Source organism: Polistes dominula, unplaced genomic scaffold (genome assembly GCF_049000335.1).
Source record: "Polistes dominula isolate Pdom_NZ unplaced genomic scaffold, Pdom_raw_medaka contig_24, whole genome shotgun sequence".
Taxonomy (NCBI): domain Eukaryota; kingdom Metazoa; phylum Arthropoda; class Insecta; order Hymenoptera; family Vespidae; genus Polistes; species Polistes dominula.
In genome coordinates, this window is record NW_028301150.1 from 1,242,113 (window position 1) to 1,264,642 (window position 22,530).

The 22,530-nt window shown below is 34.0% G+C and overlaps 1 protein-coding gene across 4 annotated transcripts in view; it reads left to right on the forward strand.

The window, feature by feature from the left end:
- LOC107064800 (uncharacterized) overlaps positions 1 to 16,321 on the forward strand; it is a 158,136-nt gene extending 141,815 nt beyond the window's left edge. For 3 of the 4 annotated variants that reach the window (XM_015317849.2, XM_015317847.2, XM_015317850.2), the window contains exons 2-5: positions 9,913 to 10,385; positions 10,477 to 13,569; positions 13,663 to 14,045; positions 14,571 to 16,321. In XM_015317849.2, coding sequence (XP_015173335.2) covers positions 9,983 to 10,385; positions 10,477 to 13,569; positions 13,663 to 14,045; positions 14,571 to 15,137 — 4,446 coding nt within the window. In that variant the 5' untranslated portion in view covers positions 9,913 to 9,982 and the 3' untranslated portion in view covers positions 15,138 to 16,321. Of the gene's footprint in view, positions 1 to 9,076; positions 9,299 to 9,912; positions 10,386 to 10,476; positions 13,570 to 13,662; positions 14,046 to 14,570 lie in introns of all 4 variants that reach the window. The other variant, XM_015317848.2, reaches the window with a different exon arrangement.
- The last annotated feature ends 6,209 nt before the right edge of the window (positions 16,322 to 22,530 follow it).

The window sequence follows — 22,530 nt, forward strand, 5'->3', positions numbered from 1 at the left end:
GTGGAGAGGGGTTTCGGGGTAGTGGGATAAGAAAGATGTACAATGAGAATAGAGTTTTGGAGAATAGCTATGAAGAAAAAGAAGCAGAAAAAGAAGAAGAAGAAGCAAGCAAGCAAGGTAGCAAGCAAGAAAAAGAGGAGTGTATGGGACTAAACACCCCTCGATGAAGAATCCCACGTTATCGCGAAAGGAAATCAGACCAGTTTCCGTATTACGAGCTTGCAGCAGCAGCAGCAGCAGTTGACTTTCACAAAAGGGGATGACACGGTCTACGGTGTGTTTCTTCCCCTCCTGATGTGTTTCTTTTTTTTTGTAAAAAGTCTCTAAGGTTAAAAAGATGACGGAGAGTGTCAGTCGACAGAGATACTTCCTTCGTATGTATGTGTATCCTTCTATATATATATATATGGGAATATAAAAAAGAGAGAATGGACGAGTTAAGTTGGTAGACGAACGTAGGAGCGACGTGGGAGCTTTTTTTGAAAGAGCTTCCGCGGGGGGCAGGGGGCGGAGGACAGGGGGGGTGGTAGGGTGGGATCCTCTGGGGTAGTCGTTTGCCATGAAGATAACCAACCCGATGTAACAACCGAGGTACATTAGCTCTCGGAGGAAAGAGAGAGAGAGAGAGAGAGAAAAATAAAGATAGAAATAGAAAACGAGATAGAAGGAGAGAGAGAGAGAGAGAGAGAGAGAGAGTTGGCTTTAGAAGAGGGGTGAGAGAGGGGTAAGGGAGTGAGTTTAGTTGGGAGAGTGTACGGTCGCGTCCGTATTTATCGCAACCCAAATCTGAAATGGAACGAATTCTTCCACCCCTTTTTTCCCCTAACCTTCCCCTTTCCTGTCCCTACACCTACCCTTCAGCCCGTTAGCGTAGTCTACTAGCTCGTGCCATTTTTTTTCATCAATATCCTAATGCTCTCGAGTAAGGTGAAGGTAGAATGTGTGCGAGAAAAAGAGGAATCGGTGAAGGGGGTAGTGAGGAGGTTGTGGTGGTAGAGGAGGTGGAGGAGGAGGAGGAGGAGGAGGAGGAGGAGAAGGGTTGCCTTCCAGCGATGCAACGAACAAGATGATGCTTTCTATTCGGATTTCAAACTCGTTTGCCAGTCGTCGACTTTAAGCTGAGAAATATGCGAGCTAAAAAGATAACAGAGTACTACTACTACTACTATTACTACTACTACTGCTACTACTATGCTTTAGTCGATTTAGGGTACCTTTGAAGTATGCTCAAATCTTCGAAAGAATTTAATCTTTTTTGAGAGAGACAGAGAGAGAGAGAGAGAGAGAGTTTGTGTTATGACATATATATATATATACAAAGATAGATAATAAAAGATAAAAAGATTATAAGAAAATTAGATATATAATATAAGTAATTATATATATATATATATAATATTTGAATATTTTAATATATAGTCAATCTCAAAAACAGTTCAACTTTTGTTTAAAATATTGTTTTCTCAGGTTATTCCAAGTACTTGAAAAATCGTGAATACAGTTACATGGGACACCCTGTTATATATATATATATATATATATATATATATAAAGTATGAAAGAGAGAAAAGAACGATTTCTTGTATCACCAAGCTACGATGATATCTATAGCCCATCTCTCTGAACGAAACGCGAGATGATATCAGAAAAGTTTTTTATTGCATTGGAAAGTTCCACAAACAACAACAACAACAAAAACAAAAACGTGACTTGAACGTGACTGATAAACAATAGCATAGTTACTTCATAATCTGAACTCTTTTGGTATAAGGCCTTCTTCGATGTTACGCTTTTGTAAACTTCATTTTAAGCTCATCCCAATTAGATTTTGACTTGATTTATTTCTTATAAGAGAAAATATTTCTAACCCTTTCATTTTCCCTTGTTTTTTTTTTTTTTTTTTTGATCTATCTCGTTTCATGTTACTCGTGGCTCAATTAATTACGTTTGTTAAAAGTAATTACTCATAACTCCATAATTCACACAACGTTTAAGAAAATCTAATTGCAAATAAAAAAAAAATAAAAAAAAAGGTTCTTTTGAAAAATTCGATGAATCGGGCGTGTTGCAGTATCGAATGACAGTGAAGCAATCATCTTAGTAAGCTATAAGATTCAAAGAAATTTATCCTCAAGACGAAAAAGCAACCTCAAGAAAAAGAAGAAGAAGAAGAAAAGGAAGAAGAAGAAGAAGAAGGTTTTTTCGATCGCTTTGAGACTTGACTCGAACTTGAAAGGTTTTTCCTTGAGAATACTCAAGAAAGACTACGTCTTTTCGTATGTTGCGCTATAAAATCGTTCGTGGTCTCGCGTAATCCAGGGAGATTGCGAGACCTTCTTGGATTTACATGAAAGAGAAAAAGAGAGAGAGAGAGAGAGAAAGACAGAGATAAAACATGGAAATGGGGGGAAAAAAAAGGATTAATAAAAGAGAGAGAAAGAGAGACACGGTCAAACATCGAACTGAACGTTTCTGCTTTTACAAGCAGATTGGATCCTCTTGGAAGAACTTAATTCTCGAAAAAAAAAAAAAAAAAGAAAAAAAAATATGACACATTCTCAAAGGACTCAAATAACATTTTCTTTAAAAAAAAAAAAAAAAAAAAATATATATATATATATATATATATATATATATATATAAAAAACATCGTCGATTTATAAAACAAATTTTTATGCGAAACGACGATTTTTGCAACGTGTCGTAGTCGTCAATCATATTCTTCGTAATAAAAGTTATGCAAAATGAAAATGAAGAAAAAAATTTTCCTATTATAGTTTTTTTCCTTTTTTTTTTTTTTTTTCTTATAATACCCTATGAAAATTTCATGTTAACCCTTGGTAATACTCGTCGTTTTACATGAGGTTATTACAAGACAAATTTCTGAGACGACGAACGGGCACAGTTTTGAATGTGCTGACTTACTCTAGGAAACGATCGATCCACATAACCTTGTATGTATATATATATATGTGTGTGTGTGTGTGTGTGTGTGTGTGTGTGTGTGTGTGTGTGTGTGTGTGTGTGTGTGTGTGTGTGTGTGTGTGTGTGGGTTACTATGGCCTTGGACTAGATTAAAAAAAATACCGTGTTCGATAAGCATCATTGTAAATACCGACAAATGTTACGTTTTCGCATTATCGATAGGTGATATCACACATTTATCATAATATTAAATAAAAACAATAAAATTTTTCTTTTTTTCTTTTTTTCTTTTTTTCTTTTTTTTTTTTTTGTTCGTGTGTTTGTTTTTTTCGTTTCCTATAAGAATCAAAACAAACATACATTGTTTTTATTATCGCAATATTTTATGATAAATTAATTAATCTTTTATTGTGCCTTCTGTTTCCTTGATATCAGATAATAGGTCGCGGTCAAGTGAAAAGATTTATTATCTATACTTCAATATGATATCAATCGAAAGATGTAGATAAGTAGGAATTGACCACTTACATGATACATACGTAAATATTAAAAAAAAAAAAAATCATTTAATTTATTACCGGAATTAATTAATCAATTTTGATTGTAATCAAATAATAATCTCTCGTTGATAAAAAAACAATCTTAATATCCTTTTAGTATTATGCGTAAATAATTACACGTATTATTATTTGTACATGAAACGAAAAGATTTGATTCATATTTAATAAATTGTTAAATAAATAATCGCAATTTTATACTACAATTTTATAAACTCGTCGAATGATATAAGAAAGAAGAAAAAAACAAATGTGTGCAGATCACACACGGTAGAAGTGAAACCTTCAAAGAAAACCAAACTTCAAAATAATTGAATTGTAATACAGCGCTATCTATTGAAAGAACCTTACAGAACCTAAATAAATCCTAAATAAAAATCTTTAAATTAGTAATAAAAAATAATTAAAAAAAAAAGAAAAATTGTGCTATGTGCTAAGTTGGAAAATAATCACGTGTGAAATAAAATTAATTTCATTAACATAATTTGAGTAGTTTTGGAATTATTAGTGGACAAACATATTGTTACACTGAATTTTTATATATAGAATTTTATTAATTAATTAATTATTTTTGTTTCATCAGTTTCACGTTATTCCGTTTCACGTTATTCCGTTTCACGATTTTACAAATCACCCTGATTGTAAAGTAGTTTTCACTTTAAAAAAAAGATTGATACGTAGGAAATAATGAATTTGTTATGGGCAACTTTGCGTATTACTACGTTAATACATTAACATGAATTTTAATGTAATGAGGTTAAGTAGGTAACTTGATAAGAGAGAGAGGGAGAGTGCGCTTTTTAATAACCGTACCAGGCTGATATTTACAGAAAAGAGTAGTACACCGAGGTTTCTGACAACCCATCGAGTTGTAACTTTTTGCCTACGTTAGAAGAATTCATTAACTAACTCACGAAAAAAAGAAAAAAAGATAGAAAAAGAGAATGATAGTTATAATTATATCAATTGACCTAGTAAAAAAAAAAAAAACCCTTTGGTATTTCGTAATATTCCTAAAGAATATATCTTAACGATATTTACGACATTTCCTATTAGTATTCGACACCAAATCGTACGATAAATAATTGACGTATCGATTTTCGATTTCCTCTAGAAATATTCGTACTAGGATATATATATATATATATATGTTTGTATGCACGTGTATAGAAATACGAGCATTACGTGGAATCTCGTATAAAACATACATACACGCGTACTACGTTTTGTCCACGTAGAAATTCATGAATGTGATGTTTAAACGTTTTTAAGCTCTCATTCGGAGATCACCATTGGAATTTGTGACCGATTCGTCATCGTTGTTATTGTTGTTGTTATTGTTATTGAAAATATTATAAATATCGTATTACATATGGAAGAGTATTATTTTTACAAATGAAGTAGTATAAAAAGAACGAATTAACCACGTGAGAGAGTTGAATTTTTTTTTATTCTTTCTTCTATCTTTCATCGTCTTTTCATCGACACACATACACATAGACACACATGACGTGCTACTACTTTAAAAAGAATCGTATCGTTTCAACCTCGCATTACACGATATTAAACCGCGGTCATCGCGGACTCTGACTTTTTATTATTGTTTCGTAGCATGTGCAACAAAGCTCGCGTGAACGTACGCCGTACCATTTGCATTCTCATTACCATCTTCTCGTTCTTATTTAAATAAGCGAACGACTGCGAGGCACTCGGAACTGTTCTGTTGTATGTTGCTCGTTTTATCCTTTTTTTTCTGTATATATATATATATATTTTTTTTTTTCTTCTTTACCATCTCTTTCTTTTCTTTCTTCTCTTTCTTTTTCCCTATGCGCACGCGTCTGCAAATCTATATCTATACATACATACATAGGTATACACACAATACACACACACACACACATTCATTTTTATTACCCCTTTTTTTCCCCTTTTATATTATATTACACCAAGATCGATAAAGAATTAATTATTTAACACGCACTCCAATAATTAATGTCTCCATACGTACATAGAATATATATATATATATATATATATATATGCTATAAGTGAATAAATATACGTATAATCAATTTTTTTTCCTTCTTTCGACAAAATTTAAAATACCCAGGACGAATATAAAACGAATAAGTAATAAAATTGTTCCACTTTAATTTTCATTCGACATATATATATATATATATATATATATAATATTACCATATATAAGCGTAGCACAATTTGCTTTACTATGAAAAAAAAAAAGAAGAAAAAAAGGTATAATATAAGCTCGATTTATATTTTCATCTTTTATGACTCCTTTTTTTTTTTTTTTTTTTTTTATTCGATTCCATTAAATTTTTCATATCTTTCTTTTATTATTTTTTTTCTCTCTTCCTTCCTTCCCCTACTCCTACCCCTTCGTTCTACATAGCAAAAAAAGTGTTCTTTCTCGTTCAATTTTTTTTAATATCGTGATTCGAGACTTATGAACGGTAATACACGAAAGGAAACACACGACACATCGGTGTGGACTACGCCACGCCACGCCACGCCATGCCAAACCAAGCCAAGCCAAGCCACGCCGAAGGAAATTCAATTTCGTTGCGGCTGTGTAATGGAGCAGAACATTCTGGCCGGAGAGAGTTAGGCTGGTTCTCGACCACACAGGAAATACCTATCGATGGTTATCCAACCGATCCATACGGATCCGCGTCGATTCCGTTTAAGCGAGACGATTGATACATACATCTATCCCTGCTTATATACGTTTCCTAGTCGTACGCGAGTCCTCCTACATTTTCTCTCTAAATTGATTCGATCCCAAATTGGCTATTGAATTGGAAGTACAGTTTAGCGAGATATCCCCCCACCTAACTCCATCCCATACCCCATTGATATACCATCTGTTGAGAGAAGTCTAAACATTTCATTTGAATAAATAATAAATTTATTATACGCAAAACACGATTGAAATATTTTCAAAAGAAACGTATGATTAATATAATTTGTTTGGTATCTAATTATTCTATTGGAATATTTTCACGTCAAGTTTATATTAAAAATAAAAGATATGATTTTTATCTTATTATTCAATTAAATTTTAAATAACGATCGTATTAACTTTATTATCGTTATATTCGATCAATCTTATTCATATTAGTAGAAAGGTATTTTAAAGTTCGAAAGGTTAATTAAAATCAATTGAAAAAGAAAAATACAATTTACACAAGTTAGAAGTGAAACCTTCAAAGATGATGAGAGAATAATATAATATTATTACAATATTTTGTTTGTAATTATTTACTTGAATAATTATAAAAATTTGCGCCTGTATGTATGCAACCCTCCAGACACACTTTGAAAATACTGCTTTCTAATGTCATCTGCCCGAAAGATAGGCAACCCGTAATACACACGTGTATGAACAGTTTGGGCTTAAAAAAAATTCCGTCTCAGTAGATGGCACTCGCAAGCAACATTTTTTTAAAGTATGTTTAAAGGGTTGCATACCTACAGGCGCGCATTTTTATAAATAATCATAAAAATGTAACTTTAATTTAACAATTAATTATGCATATTTGTAGAATAATTATTTAATATGTTACATGAAAAATAAATTATTAAAGATTGAAATAACGTTTTCAAATCAGTCCCATTCTTAAGTTTTCATTTGTAAAAATAAAGAAAAAAAAAACAGAATTTATAATGTTACTTCTCTAATTACGAATAATTAAAAATTACGCTAACAAGAGTATACCATTCCACTGGGTGTTCTCATTATTACGTGTCGCATATCGACGAATGTAAAATTTTCCGTATACGTAGAACACATTTCCGTCGTAGTACTTCCACATTCATTTCGCATCACAGCTTTCACCAGGCGTGTTATCCTATGAGATGTTCAGAAAACTTCAAGTGTACCAATGGCATTGTGTACGGGGGTGTACACTTGCAAGTACAACTCCATTGCTATAACCGCATCGTCGTTATTGCATTCCTAGATATAACAAGGTATTCATACCAGGGAAGTGTGTACAACACAACACTCGCATAGGTGCACCTACACCACGCCCTCACGCATATACGATATCTAGAACGAACATAAGTGGCTATTTCCTGACAACTACGACGACGATGACGATGAAAAAGAATGTCTGTCTATTCGTATACGCGACCAACCGAAAAATAATACTTTTGTATTTATAATTTGACCAAAGGAAACTATTGAGTTGTTTGGAAAGTAATTTGGTTTTTTTTCTATTACAATAAAGACATTAGTTGATGCAAACTGACAAATAACAACACGTGAGATCGATGAGAGAGTAAATTTATCAAATTCAACTGTTTATGCTCACTTGAAAGGTTTAAGTTTAAAATTTGTCTTCATTTTCAGTAAAAAAAATTAAAATTACTTTCTGAACAAATCTAAATGATAGTTTTTACTTTTTTAATACATTACGAATCTCCTCTCAAGTAAACTAGTAAAAATAAAAGATATTGTTTCAACTTTGACTAAAAACTCAAAAAGTTTTCTTTTTCAAAGGATACTACTTATCATTGATTCCTTCTTATCAAGAATTCCCCTTTTAACTCTTTCTATCATATATATATATATATATATATATACGTACTCTAACATACCAACCAACTATACTACCTCCTTTCTTTATCTATCGATCTCGTTTACAGTCTACGAGAGTAAAACCAAATTACGAGCCTCGGTGGTTCAGTTCGATAAAAGGGAACCCACCCCGTCAAGTATCCATCGATGCGTTCGACTTTCTTCGCTATTGTGCATAAAATGTGACGTAGCTTTTAAGTTTCCCTTCTCTTCTCTACACTTCTCATCTCTTCTCGTATCTTTTCAAAACGGACTCACTCGTCGGATAAAGCTTTTCCGTAGAATATTTTATTCCCCGGTATCGTACTTTTGTACATAGCACCACCACCACTACTACCACTACCATCCCCTTCTCTCTTTCTCTCTCTCTCTCTCTCTCTCTCTCACCTGAACGAGAAAACAGCACGTTGTTCGACTGGGCTACGCGATCTATCGTTTTTGAATTTCTAACACGAATGATTTTTCCATTCGCACACATTCCCTTTTACTTATTTTTCCTCGCGATGCGTTCGACAGTACAACACGTGTGTGTGTGTGTGTATGGGTGTACAGTGCCCATTGGGAAATCCTCTCCCGTATAGCAGTATGCGCGTTCATCCATGATGTCGAGATGCTTTCGCGAGTATTTTCCATCGATATCTCTACCATTGGACTTATTCGAAATATTTTTATATTTTCATCCAATTTGAACATTCCCAAGCGACCGGGTGGGTAGGCGTTCGTAACGTTATCGAATCAAAATGCATAACGGGAACAAAGAACGAGGCCTCCCACTCTCTCCAACACAATAGGGGAAACAAAATATTAATGCAACGAATAAGGTATGACGCTCAGCTCATCTCGTGCTGATCGATAACATTTTTTTTATTCCATTCTTTTCATCGGAAACGTATTTATTATTTTAAACGTTCTGCTTCGACAAAAGATTAAAAAAAAAACAAAAAAAAAAGAAAAAATTAAAAAAGTACACAGGGGTATTATTTTTAAGATACTTCGTTTTCCGTACAAATCGTTCGGGACGTCGACGAACTTCCGTAAAGAAGTAAAATTTATTACTGCGAGGGGACGAGAAGGAGGAGATGAAGGAGGTGGAGAAGGAAAAGGAGGTGGAGTAACTACTACTAGAGGGGTAACGCGAATATTGATTTTTCTACGCGACGGACGGTGCACGACCTACCATTACCTCGTATCAAGTGCAACCCCTAACAAAGTAAGTTATCCCCCCACAACTGTTCGTTCGCTTGTAATCTAAAGCTCAACTATACTATACGCACACCTATCGAGCTACTTTTTTATTCTCTCTGTGACCGTGCACGTGACATACTGCTAAACAAAAGCAAAAGAATAAATAAAGAAAGAATGAAAGGAAAGAAAGAATATACACCCTGGCAATATCCATTCCTACTTTTCTCTCTCTCTCTCTCTCTCTCTCTCTCTCTCTCACTGGTATAACCTTTATCGCAGTTACGGTATTTCTAGACTACCCCTCGAGATAATAAACCCGTGGGAAATATTTTCCAATATTAGCTTGTACGAATCGAATAGCCAGATTCATCTTAAATTAAATTCAACGTCAACCTGTACGACCCAATGAACGTTAGGATTGCACTAAGTCAAATTATGGAATTTTAATTGGTTCAATTACCTTTCAACTTATTCTCTATCGTCGTTCTAATTTATTTAAAAAAAAAAAAAAAAATCAAATAATCTGATTAATTTTCACGAAATTGTGAACACACTTTAGAAAATACTTTTCATTTTCAGCATCTATCGTTCGAAGTTAAATATTACGAAATATAATATGTCCGATCGTTAATGTTTCAGAATAGGACGGATCGAAGAACGATGAACGAATCGGAACGAGAAGGGACCGAAGTGGCGCGATAATAATAATATGTGGACGACGAGGCCGCGTAGGAAACGTAAGCGCTGGGATTTGCCGGCCAGTGGCAAAGAATCGTCCGAGAAACAAGAACACCAACAGAAACAACAACAAAAATCAACATCACCGTCATCATCATCATCATCATCATCATCATCATCATCATCATCATCACCAACGACACAACAACGAAGTGATCGCCGACGGGACGGTTTCCGAATCCTTTATTCGGTGGTCCTGGCGGCCTGCATGGCGACACAGGAAGCAAAAAGCGCCAGGTGCCCACCGCCGGAAACAATACCGGGATGTCCCTGTTACAATTTCGAAGATGGTCTCTTCCTAGAATGTGCTGGTGCAACCGAAGAATCACTCAAGAATGCCTTGTCGAGTGTCATTCAAGCTGCAGGGCCGGAAGGTAACCCAATCTACGTTTCACTTTGTTAAATATTAAAGTCTAACTTTGATTATTGGTTATTGAAAATTGGATTTTGATTACTCTTATTTAGGAGCGTTCGTTCAATCGTTAAGCGTCTACGAACTGGATCGGAAGGTGGAGGAACTACGAGCCCAAGCTTTTCCAGCTGGCTCACAAATTAGACACTTGCAGATTTCTCATTCGGCGATTCGTGAAATAAGCGAGGATGCTTTCGTAAGATTGGAGAAGAGTTTGGAATCGTTGGCACTGGTATCTGGTAGATTACCACGAGTACCACAAAAAGCGATGTCCACGTTGAACCGTTTAAAGGTTCTCGATCTTGAAGCTAATCTCATTCACGAGCTATTGAGTTTCAGTTTTTACAAATTGTCCTTGATAAAACTGAATCTAAAGGGAAATCAAATAAATAGAATTTCGGAGTACGCGTTTGCCGGGTTGGAAACTACATTGAAAGATCTTGATATGGCTGAGAATAAGATCAGAATGTTTCCTATGACATCGCTTAGAAGGTTGGAACACTTAACGTCATTGAAACTCGCTTGGAACGAGGTCGCACAGTTACCGGAAGATGGATACTCGCGATTGGAAGCATTAAATTTTCTCGATCTAAGTAGCAACAATTTTAAGAACATACCACTCAACTGTTTCCGTTGTTGTCCATCATTGAAGACTCTTTCGCTTTATTATAACTCAGTAGAATCGGTCGACAAAGACGCCTTTATATCCTTGATAGATCTCGAGTCTATCGATCTTAGTCACAACAAGATCGTATTCTTAGATGTCGCTACATTTCGTGCCAATCAAAAGCTCAGGTCAATCGATCTAAGTCATAATCACATTCATTATATACGTGGCGTATTTTCAAGGTTGCCAGAATTAAAAGAACTGTTCTTAGCAGAAAATAATATATTGGAGATACCTGCTGAAACGTTTGCTGGTAGTACAAGTCTGACAGTAGTATATCTTCAACAGAACGCTATCAGGAGGATCGACGCAAGAGGATTGGTAACCCTTGGACAGTTGGCCCAACTTCATTTGAGCAGTAATTACATTGAAAAGGTACCGCGGGACTTTCTCGAACATTGCGAGAATCTATCGACTCTATCTTTGGACGGTAATAACATACGGGAATTAGAGGTAGGAACGTTCGCCAAAGCAAAACAATTGCGAGAACTTCGTTTGCAAGACAATCAAATTACGGAAGTAAAGAGAGGAGTATTTGCTCCTTTACCGTCCCTATTAGAGCTTCATCTTCAAAACAATGCGATAACCGACATGGAGACCGGTGCTTTACGATCTTTACATAGTCTACAACACGTTAATCTACAAGGAAATTTATTAGCAGTTTTAGGAGACGTATTTCAAGTATCCAACGAAATTGGACAAAATGGAAACATCGGTAGTTCTTTGGTATCCATTCAACTGGACAACAATGGACTCGGCGTTCTACACAACGATTCTTTAAGAGGACAAGCCTCTGTTAGAATCATGTGGTTGGGCCACAATAGATTGACACGCCTTCAGGCTCCCCTCTTCAGAGATCTTCTTTTGGTCGAACGACTCTATCTTACGAACAACTCGATTTCAAGAATAGAGGATACCGCCTTTCAGCCAATGCAAGCTTTGAAATTCCTTGAACTTAGCATGAATCGATTGAGTCACGTCACCGCGAAGACTTTCTCTGAATTGCACGAACTCGAGGAACTCTATTTGCAGGACAACGGTCTTCGACGATTGGATCCTCACGCGTTGACAGCTCTAAAACGATTGCGAGTACTGGATCTTGCTAACAACAATCTCAACGTATTGCACGATAAGATTTTCCAAGAAGGTTTACCTATTAGAACTTTAAATCTGAAAAATTGTACGGTTAGTGTAATCGAAGACGGTGCCTTCAGAGGATTAAATAATCTTTACGAACTTAACCTCGAACACAATCACCTCACTGCCATGGCTCTTGACAGGTTGGACATACCAGGATTAAGAATCCTCAGGATATCTTACAATAATTTTAGTCAAATCAATGGAAATTCATTGGACGGTTTACCTTCCCTTCAACACCTTGCCATGGACTCTGCGCAAATCCATCGAATACCGGCCGAATTGTTTTTGAAAAATAAAAACTTAGCCAAATTGTTGTTAAGCAATAATCTGCTTAACGTTTTACCGTCAGTTCTCTTCCTCGAATTGGATTCATTAAAGGAGGTCAAACTAGACGGGAATAGATTCATAGAGATTCCGTACGAAGTCTTGACTAACGCCAGTACCATAGAGTTTCTCTCCCTAGCAAACAATGAGATAGACCACGTGGACATGTCTCGTTTAAACGGATTGACCAGTTTGCGGGAACTCGATCTACGTAGTAATTACATCACGACCCTCTCTGGTTTCGCAGCAGTAAACTTATCCCGTTTGATATCCGTAGATCTTAGTCACAATCATTTGACCGCCCTTCCGGCTAACTTCTTCGCTCGATCGAATCTCTTACGGAAAGTTGAATTGGCCGCGAACAAGTTCCGACAGATACCGGCAGTCGCCCTATCCGCACAGAACATACCCAGTCTTGCCTGGCTCAACGTCACTGCCAATCCTCTCGTCAGAATACACGAGATAAGTTCCGAGGCAAGATATCCTACCCTCCAAGAGATCCACATTTCTGGGACAAATCTCACGATAGTTACCAGCCAAGATTTCGAAGCCTTTCCAGCCCTGATGCATCTCTTTATGGGCAGTAACATGATCTCAAGAGTATCGCCAAGCGCTTTTCGCAGTCTACCGAATCTCCTCACTTTGGATCTCAGTATCAACGAGCTAGAACTTTTACCTCAGGAGAGATTGAAGGGTTTGGAACATCTGAGACTGCTCAATCTAACGCACAACCGTTTGAAAGAGCTCGAAGATTTCCCACCTGATTTGAAAGCTCTTCAAATACTCGACCTTTCTTATAATCAGATCAGCAACATAGGAAAAAGCACGTTTCAACATCTAGAGAATCTCGCGGAGCTACATCTTTACGGTAACTGGATATCATCTATATCACCGGATGCGTTCAAACGTTTAAAGAAATTAAGAATATTGGATCTCAGCAGAAATTTCTTAGCTAATTTACCGTTAAACGCATTTCGTCCATTAGAAACCCAGATACGAAGTTTAAGAGCTGAAGGTAAGAGTACTTTTAATTCGTAACGTTGAATTTTTCATATTAACCTTTGACAGAATCAATACTTTAATCTCGAACCGATCACAATTTCTATAGAAAATCCTCTACTCTGCGACTGCGAATCCCAGGAGCTTTGGGAATGGTTACGGGACCATCAAAAGCTGGTGGGAGGTGGCGTGAGCCGAAATCGTGGTGGCGGCGGTGGTGGTGGTGGTAGTGGTGGTGGTGGTGGTGGTGGTGGTGGTATGCGAATGAACGACATGGAAAGCGGATTGCTAAAGTGCGAACAACCACCGGAATTGCGTGGCCTGGTTTTCCTCGACCTCGATCCGCATGCTTTCTGCTCCGCACCATTGATCCTAAAACTCGCGATCCAGGATATACAGCCGTTCTCAGTGTTGGTGTCCTGGCAAAGTAGAAATCACTCTGGGCTACGAGGATACCAGGTCGCTTATCACGCTCTGGACAACGTCGACGAGGTAGTAAAAGCTTGTATTTTACCTTTTCTCTTTTTACCCGATCCTTTATCTCTCTTCCCCAGTTTTATTCTACCGCAATATTACCTGGGTCCACACTGACCGGTGTTAACTCCGGTAAAACGAATCGTCGACCAAACACAGTGTCCCCTCTTTACCCCACCGTGCATTTAACCCAAGTAAGAAGACGGTTGCTTTCTACCGATGGCTAATAAAAGTTGAACGCGCTCGCCGTACAGAACATAAAAGTTTTTCCCCGACAACTCGGTAACACCTCACGTTCGGTCCCATTTACCCCCATTAACTTTATATATATATATATATATATAGAAAGAGAGAGAGAGAGAGAGAGAGAGAGATACTATAAATTCTAAAGATTAAGTTTAGATAATGGAGAGTAACGATAGAGTTGTTCTTTCTTTTCTTGTTTAAACAATAGAACCCCGGAACTTAAATCCCCGAACACTCGACAATAAACGTTTTGTCCGATATCGAAATAAACTCGTTATTATCTTTTGTTCGTTTCAGGTACGCGGAAGAATTTTAGAACCGAATGCCCGTTCGATAAAACTCTCCAAGATGACGTCAAACACTCGCTACTTGATCTGTATCTTCGGTATTGGCAACTGGCTGACGAATCTCAACGAAGAGATGCTCGTGAGCCAGTTGAATATATCCAAGGACGAGATGATCGAATCTACTCCGGTAACGCAGATGGCGGACTCGCCTACAAGCCGTTGCACCGAAGTGAAAACTTTGGAAATGCCGAGCGCTGTTATAAGCAGCGATGGTTCTTCGATGGGAGACATGGGTGGTGTCAGCAGTTTTCTCACGAGAAGACTCGGTCTCATAGTTGGCTGCTGTATGGGATTCGTTGTCTTTCTCCTGCTCGTCTCGATCTTGGGCTACCTCAAAGTTAAGAAACAACGAGAGGCAGTAAAAAGGGATCAACAGCCGATACCACCCGAGTATATATCTTATAGACACTTCAGCATACAAAGTGGCGAGGCCGGCCATGCAGCCAGGCAGGCCAGCCAAGAAGGCCAACATCCGAGTTTCATCAGTAACGTTGGCAACCCTACCTTGAATGTATGAGATAAGTCGAGGAACTCCCGACTCGTGGAGGTTTCGAACGTTTGAAATTAATCACATTACAACATTTTCTTAAAACGTTCGAAACATTCTCGACTCGTGGAAGTTTCGCGAAGTTATCTCTGATCATTCATCTTTCAAATACATTATTAATAAAAACTGTGCGAGATAATATCTCAGGGACTCTTGAGAAAGATTATAAAGCAAAGCAAACCAACAAAATGAAAAATCAATGAAAACTCGGGCCTATTATCATACAAACATACTCGAGATATCACATACGTTAAAATACATTATATACTTACGAGCGTTCGATAGAAAACGATAATGTTTTTTTTTTCCTAACAATCGATTAATCGCAACGAAAAGTAATCTTATTCTGATGAATCAACCAAATAAGAAAAGAAGTAACACTTATCATAGTATGTTGTTTTCGATTGCACACTCTCTCTCTTCTTTGTGTGTTCAACAACAACAACAACAACAAAAATATGTCGTGTCACAAATTGGACATTTTATATGTGATTTTCTACGAGTCTCTTAAATTCATATCGAATTTTACATAGATATATAAGCGTGCCAACTCAGTGCAGATATTGTAATAGTACACACGTATACACACCCACAATATACACACCAGTTATATACTATGTAAATGATAATAATATTAATAATAATAATAATTATAATTAAAAGAGAATCGGGCAAAGTTAAGATTCTACAAAAATAATAATAATAATAAAAAGGAAGAGAATTAATCGTTTCTATTAGAACGCATTCGTCGGTAATTCACTAACTCTATAAAGACCGACCGACCCATTATACCATATTTCCAGACTCCATTTGCTGGAGAACGAGCTGGATGGAACTGCAAGGACCCATTGAATTTCTTAATGACTCGGCAAAACCGCAGGTTTAAGACCAACGCGTTTACAGTCGCATTCGACTCTGATATTACTAAACTACATATTATTCTCTAACTCTGTAAATCATCTTCTGAATGAATGAACGAACGATTCCGTCTTCGTCATGCTAGTGTCGAATGATGAGACTTCATTTTTTTTTTCTTTGAACGAAGCAAAATTCGGGAATCGTGTAATACCGTTGTTAGAATTTTAAAAACAAAAAAGAACGAGTACGTAAATAAATGTACGAATTACATTGAAATAAAAAATATATATCTAATATATGATGATGATAATGATAATGATGATGATAATGATGATGATGATGATGATGATGATGATGATGATGATGTTGTTGTATCTACTGTAAATAATTCGATTCGAAAGATTCGAGAGAATTTAACGATCTCGTAAAAAAAAAAAAAGAATAAAAAAATATTTCTAATCGATAAGAGACAAATCACGTTTAAAAAAAAAAAAAAAAAAAAATAAGTAAAAACATTTTGTTTTTTTTTTCGTATATTTAAATAAATAATTTAGTTTGTCAGTTTTATCTTTTAAAAATTGATATTTTAAAAAGCTTTCGTCGTATGTGGATTAAAAAAAAAAGAAGAGGAAATACACACACACACACACATGCACCAAACAAACAAACAAAAATATATATATATATATATACAAAGAGTATCAAGTAGTCCTGTAAACGTCCAAAAGAAAAAGATGGAAAAAAAGAAAAATAGAGAAGAAAAAAAAAATAAATAACCCAACTATTACATTGGAGAGCATGCAACAACAAAAAAAAAAAAAAAAGAAAAAAAAAACGTTTCCTTTTTCCGAAACATATTTTGCGATTATCGTCAACAATCTCGATTCTGGCCAGGACGAATCCCCTTGATATAACCCTACAACCCCTATCCCCCCTCCCTTTCCAACCCTTTCCCCGTACTGTTAGATAAAAACTTTGTATTCTAGTTCTTTTTTTTTTTTATTTTTTTTATTTTTTTTTTTTTTCGTAAAGCCGATGACACATCGACAAGGCACACCGGGGTGGTGGTACAGTCGCGACAAAAAAAGAAAAAAGAAAAAAAAGGAAAAAAAAAATAAAATCGAACCTCCTCCAAAAAAAAAAAAAAAAGTGAAAAAAAAAAATAAATAAAAGAGCTCTGAACGAACGTGAAACGATCTCTGTTAGCCCTATCCTTCTAGCGACGAGTGTATGTGTGTATGTGTGTGTAAGCATGCGTCTCTCTCTCTCTCTGTATGTATGTGTATGTGTGTGTGGTTTGTGTACACACGCGCTCACATTCAAAGTTATAAAGAGAGAGAGAGAGAGAGAAATCGGTCACAAAAAAAAAAAGAAAATATATAAAAAGGGACGAAAAAGGATAAGGGGGTGGACGTGCAAACGACATTTGTTATTATCGTTGGCGAAATGGTCTATCAAAAACGAGAAAAAAAAAAAAGAGAAAAAAAAAAAAGAAAGCGAGAGAGAGAGAGAGAGAGAGACTCCTTTGTGCCATTTACCGAGGAGAGGAAGAAGGAGGAAGAAAAAGGATAGAAATAACCAACTAAAAAAAAAAAAAAAAAAGATTAAAATAAAAAATAAAAAATAAAAAAAAAATTAAAATAAAAATAAAAATCCAAAAAAAAAAAAAAAAATAAGAGCAACAATGTGACATTGTTCAGTAGGTGAAAATCGTCAAAAAAAAAAAAAAAAAAAAAAAAAGAAAAAGGATATTCTAGGATCTGTACGATATTCTAGTCCTGCTGTCATCGTCACGCATCCCTGTTGTGTTTGTATCATATACGTACGCGACTGTAATAAAAATGCGAATTTTTTTTCTAATCATTCCCATAACTTTCCCTACTACCCTTTATTAATTCAATTTCCCTTATCAAACTTCCCCCAAGTTTTTCATCAATCAATCTTATATCATTCATACATCGTCACGATAAAAACAAGTGTATCAATTATTTCGTAGGATGATTTAAAAAAAAGAAAAAATAATTATTTTGTTTGTTCACTTAAATCTTTAGTATCACCAAATCATAGTTTAACCCTTTCGCCATTTTAGGTACCGTAGCGAAAGGTTTAAGAATGATAAAATGAACAAACAAAATAAAACTACTATATACTAAGATTATTATCTTCATTTTCTTTTTCTTTTTTATTTTATTTGATTTCGTTAGATGCACAAACCCAAACGCAATCATGAGAATTCATTAGAAAAAGGATAAAAAAAAACACAAAGAAATGATAAGGAGGAAAGAACCATAATCCTTCTTCGTGCTGAAGAAGGATTATAGGAAATAGCTGGAATAGTAGGTACGTTTAATAGTATTCTTTTTAAGTTGAGTAACCTTAGAAGAATTCCAGGAATAAGAGGAGGATATTATAGCGCAGAAACAATTCTCGTGCCAACGTGCAATAGTAATCGGAATTTCCGTAAAATATGCGCCACGCTGTCGTTTATTTCGAAACATTTGTAGGGTACCTCTTCTCCTCCCCTTAATTCCTCCTCCTCCTATCCTACCCACTCATACCCCTTTCCCGTTGTTCTTCAGAAGGTAGTAACCTTTTAGGTATCCACTTTTGAACGGATCGCTGAATTTCACATAAATTTTCCAGCTTTGTCTCGAACGAAATGTTTTCCGTCCGTTTTATCGTATTTCCTTGCAATTAACTACCACCAAAGTGGCACGAAACAAATCCACGGAAAGGTTAATTCATCGTGTCTCGAATCCACGACAATCAACAGGCAATTACTACTACCTTATACCTTTTATCTATTTTGTGATTATATACTTTAATACGATTTTCAAATAGATACTTTGTTTATTTGAAAAATTTGTATGAAGAAAAAAAAAAAAAGAACAAAGAAAAATTATTAGATATATATTATTCTTCAATTTATATAAACGCACGAAGGAAAGGTATAATATTTATTTCATTATTATTTATTTATATTAATATATATATATATTTTTATTTTTATTCTCGATAATATTTGATAATTCTATTTTAATAATTATTAATTATATTTTTTTTATAATTATATATAATATATATTATATGTAATATATTATATTTTATTATATTAATTATTAATATTATTAATATAATAAATTATTAATTAATAATATAATTTATTAATATTATATAATATATAAATTAAATAATAAAATAACATGAAATAATATAAAATATTATATATAATACTATATTATATATATATATATAATTATAAATCTATTTTAATAATTGATATTCTATTGAAATAATTTATTTTTATTAAATTTTTTCATTAAATTCTATTTCAAAAAAAAAAACAATAAATAAATAAATCAACATTCACAATGAAGATTTGACGTGAAAAATGTTTTACGAAAATTCACTTGACACTTTGGGTAAGTTAATAATAAATTACCTCACACACACACACACACACACACACACACACACACACATACATAACCGTACTTATAAACGGATATTTATACTAAAAAGAAATAAAACGTATAACAATATTAATCTTTAACCGGATTAAAAGATCAATCAACTTATAAACCATGAAAACCATCAAAGATTTATACCAGGAAAATAAACCACAATTATCTGACGTGTCATTCGTACTTTATAATAATAATAATAATAATAATAATAATAATAATAATGATAATAATAATAAGAAGACGAGTAAATGCTAATCAACGATTATGATTTAAATGAAGCAAATATAATTGTATAATGCAAAATTCGTTTGTCATTAACTATTCTCTATATCACGATAATAATTACGAATTAATTAAGAATGAGAAAATAGAACTACCAACAACGATCTTTTACACAAACGTACATTTTAATCAACATGAACTCGAGTAAACCGTAATAGTTCTTTGACTGAATCTGAATTACATACACGTGTTGATATGAAACATTCTATCTATCTCTATCTCTCTCTCTCTCTCTCTCTCTCTCTTTCTCTCTTTATCATTCCCAGTTATAAGTACACGTTATACGATTTCATATGAAAAAAACAAAGAGCAAAAAAAAGAAATTTTATTCTTCATCTTTATTTAATTCTTTTTTTTTTTACATTCAACTTAATTTTATACGAAGGTATGTGAAAACAAAAAAAAACAAAAAAACAAAAAAAAAATATTAATAATCAACAAAACTTTGGAAGAAGACAAATTCATCGGTTGAAAGAGAATTGTATTATTTTTTATTTGTATCCATAAAATAAAATAAAAAGAAAAAAGAAAGAGATCTCAAACGTAACCATAAAACGTAATACGAAAGGAAGTATGTATCGTCGAAGGTTGAAAATTGAAGTGACGATGTTGAGGTAATTTATTTTCTTGGCAAACTTATGTTAGACGATCGGTATTCACTATGATGAAGTTGCACGTATAAAAAGAAAAAAGGAAAGAGAAAACAAAAAAAAGAAGACGAGGCAACAGCATTGACGAAATAAGGGATGGTAAGTCGATGGGAGAAGTATACTGTATGGATGGTGGAAAAAGGATGAAGCAAGGGAAATACCTAGCAAGTACTATACTAACGGAACGATGAACCCTGTAGGTTATGAAATATGCATTGCCATGCACCCTATCGTTGTCGAGTACAAACTCAAAGTGGTTGTAGAGGAAAAAGGGTGAAGGATATATAAGAGACAAACGACTGAAAAAGATAGATAAAGTGAGAAAGAGAGAGAAAGAGAGAGAGAGAGAGATAGAAGGGAGTAAAGGGAGGAAAGGGTTAGGAAGGTTGGAAGAAGAAGAAAGATGTAGAGAGACAACGTTAAGCGGTTTTCTCCTATGTACAAGAAGAGGATGATACGAAAGGTAATTGTAAGGAAACACGAGGAAGGAAGGAAGGAAGGAAGGAAGGAAGGGTTTGGAAGGGTTTGAGTTTACGATAGAACACGGTTTACAAGACTTAGAATGAGGAAGGTAGGAAGAGACCACAAGGCGCTTAATTTCACGAGCGTGCCGAGAAATTCAAAATCTTCTTCCGGTCGGTTGCATCAGTTGCTTGGTTACTTACTTACTTACTTGCATTGGTTTACGAAAAGTAGGAAAATCTTAACGGGATTAATATGATATTTATATATATATATATTTTGTTTTACTAAATAATCTTGAACTTTAATATATAGACAGGTGTATATAGAATAATATTATAATATTATTTTATATATAATACTATATTTAATATAATAATATTATAATTTATATTAATATTATATAATATTTAATTATATATAATATACAATATTATATATATATATATATAATTAAATTATTAATAATAAAATTATTATTATATTATAATTTCGTGTTATGACAAATAAATAAAGATAATTCGATTTGTATAATGATTATTTAAAAATTAATTATTAAAAAAATTATATAAATACATATATAAAAATTATATTATTATTATTATTATTATTATTATTATTATTATTATTATTATTTAAAATATATCTAATAATATCTTATATAATTATTTACAATTCACTAATCTTTGCAAAATTAATTTCTATCATTTCACGTGATAGCAAATCCAAGTAATAAAAATATTATTATTAACATTTTATATTTATAATCGATCAAAGAAAATATTAAAATGATGTATATTATTTCTCGACAAAAAAAAAGAAAAATTAAAAAAAAATAAATAATTATACAAGTCGAGCTTTTTCATTGTCATAACGAATAACATCGGAAAGGGTATTAAAATGACAAAGGAAACTCTTGAATCGTATGTATATATATATATATATATAGAAATTGTTGAAAGAGTAAGAGAGACAGAAAGAGAGAGAGAGAGAGTTGATTCAACGAAGCCGCAGTATACAGTAAGCAGACATCACGAAAAGCTTGAAGGCTCTTCTCGCTGGTCAAAGCTTTTCAAACTGATCCAGACTTTGCCTTCACGGCTGTAGGCTCCTCTTTGACTTAATCCTGAAAATAACATTCTCTTCTCCGACGCGTATACACAAAACGTGTACATATATATGTACCTTGGTTAAACTAATACAAATAAATATAATACACCCACCTACACACACACACACACACACATATATATATATAACCATCAGAAATGGTTGGAAATATTCGTGCAATGTTTCACGTAATGCTTGCAGCAATCCACGAAACAAACGTGAATCATCATTTGAAAAACTTTTTCGAACATAGAAAACGAATGAACAAAAAAAACAAAGAAAAATGATTATAAAGTGAAAAAAAAAGAGAGGAAAAATCATTTCTATTCTTTTCTCGTACCAACCACCTACCTTTTTACAAAACTATAGAAAATATCTCACATTGTATGAAAAAGAACGCACTACTGAAATTGATTTATATATATATCATAACACAATTCGTTTAAATGGAACCAAAAAAAAAAAAACAAGTAAAAAAAGAAATTTGCAATTGAAAATTAACAAAAAGACGATGAAATTCAAGATGAATTATTT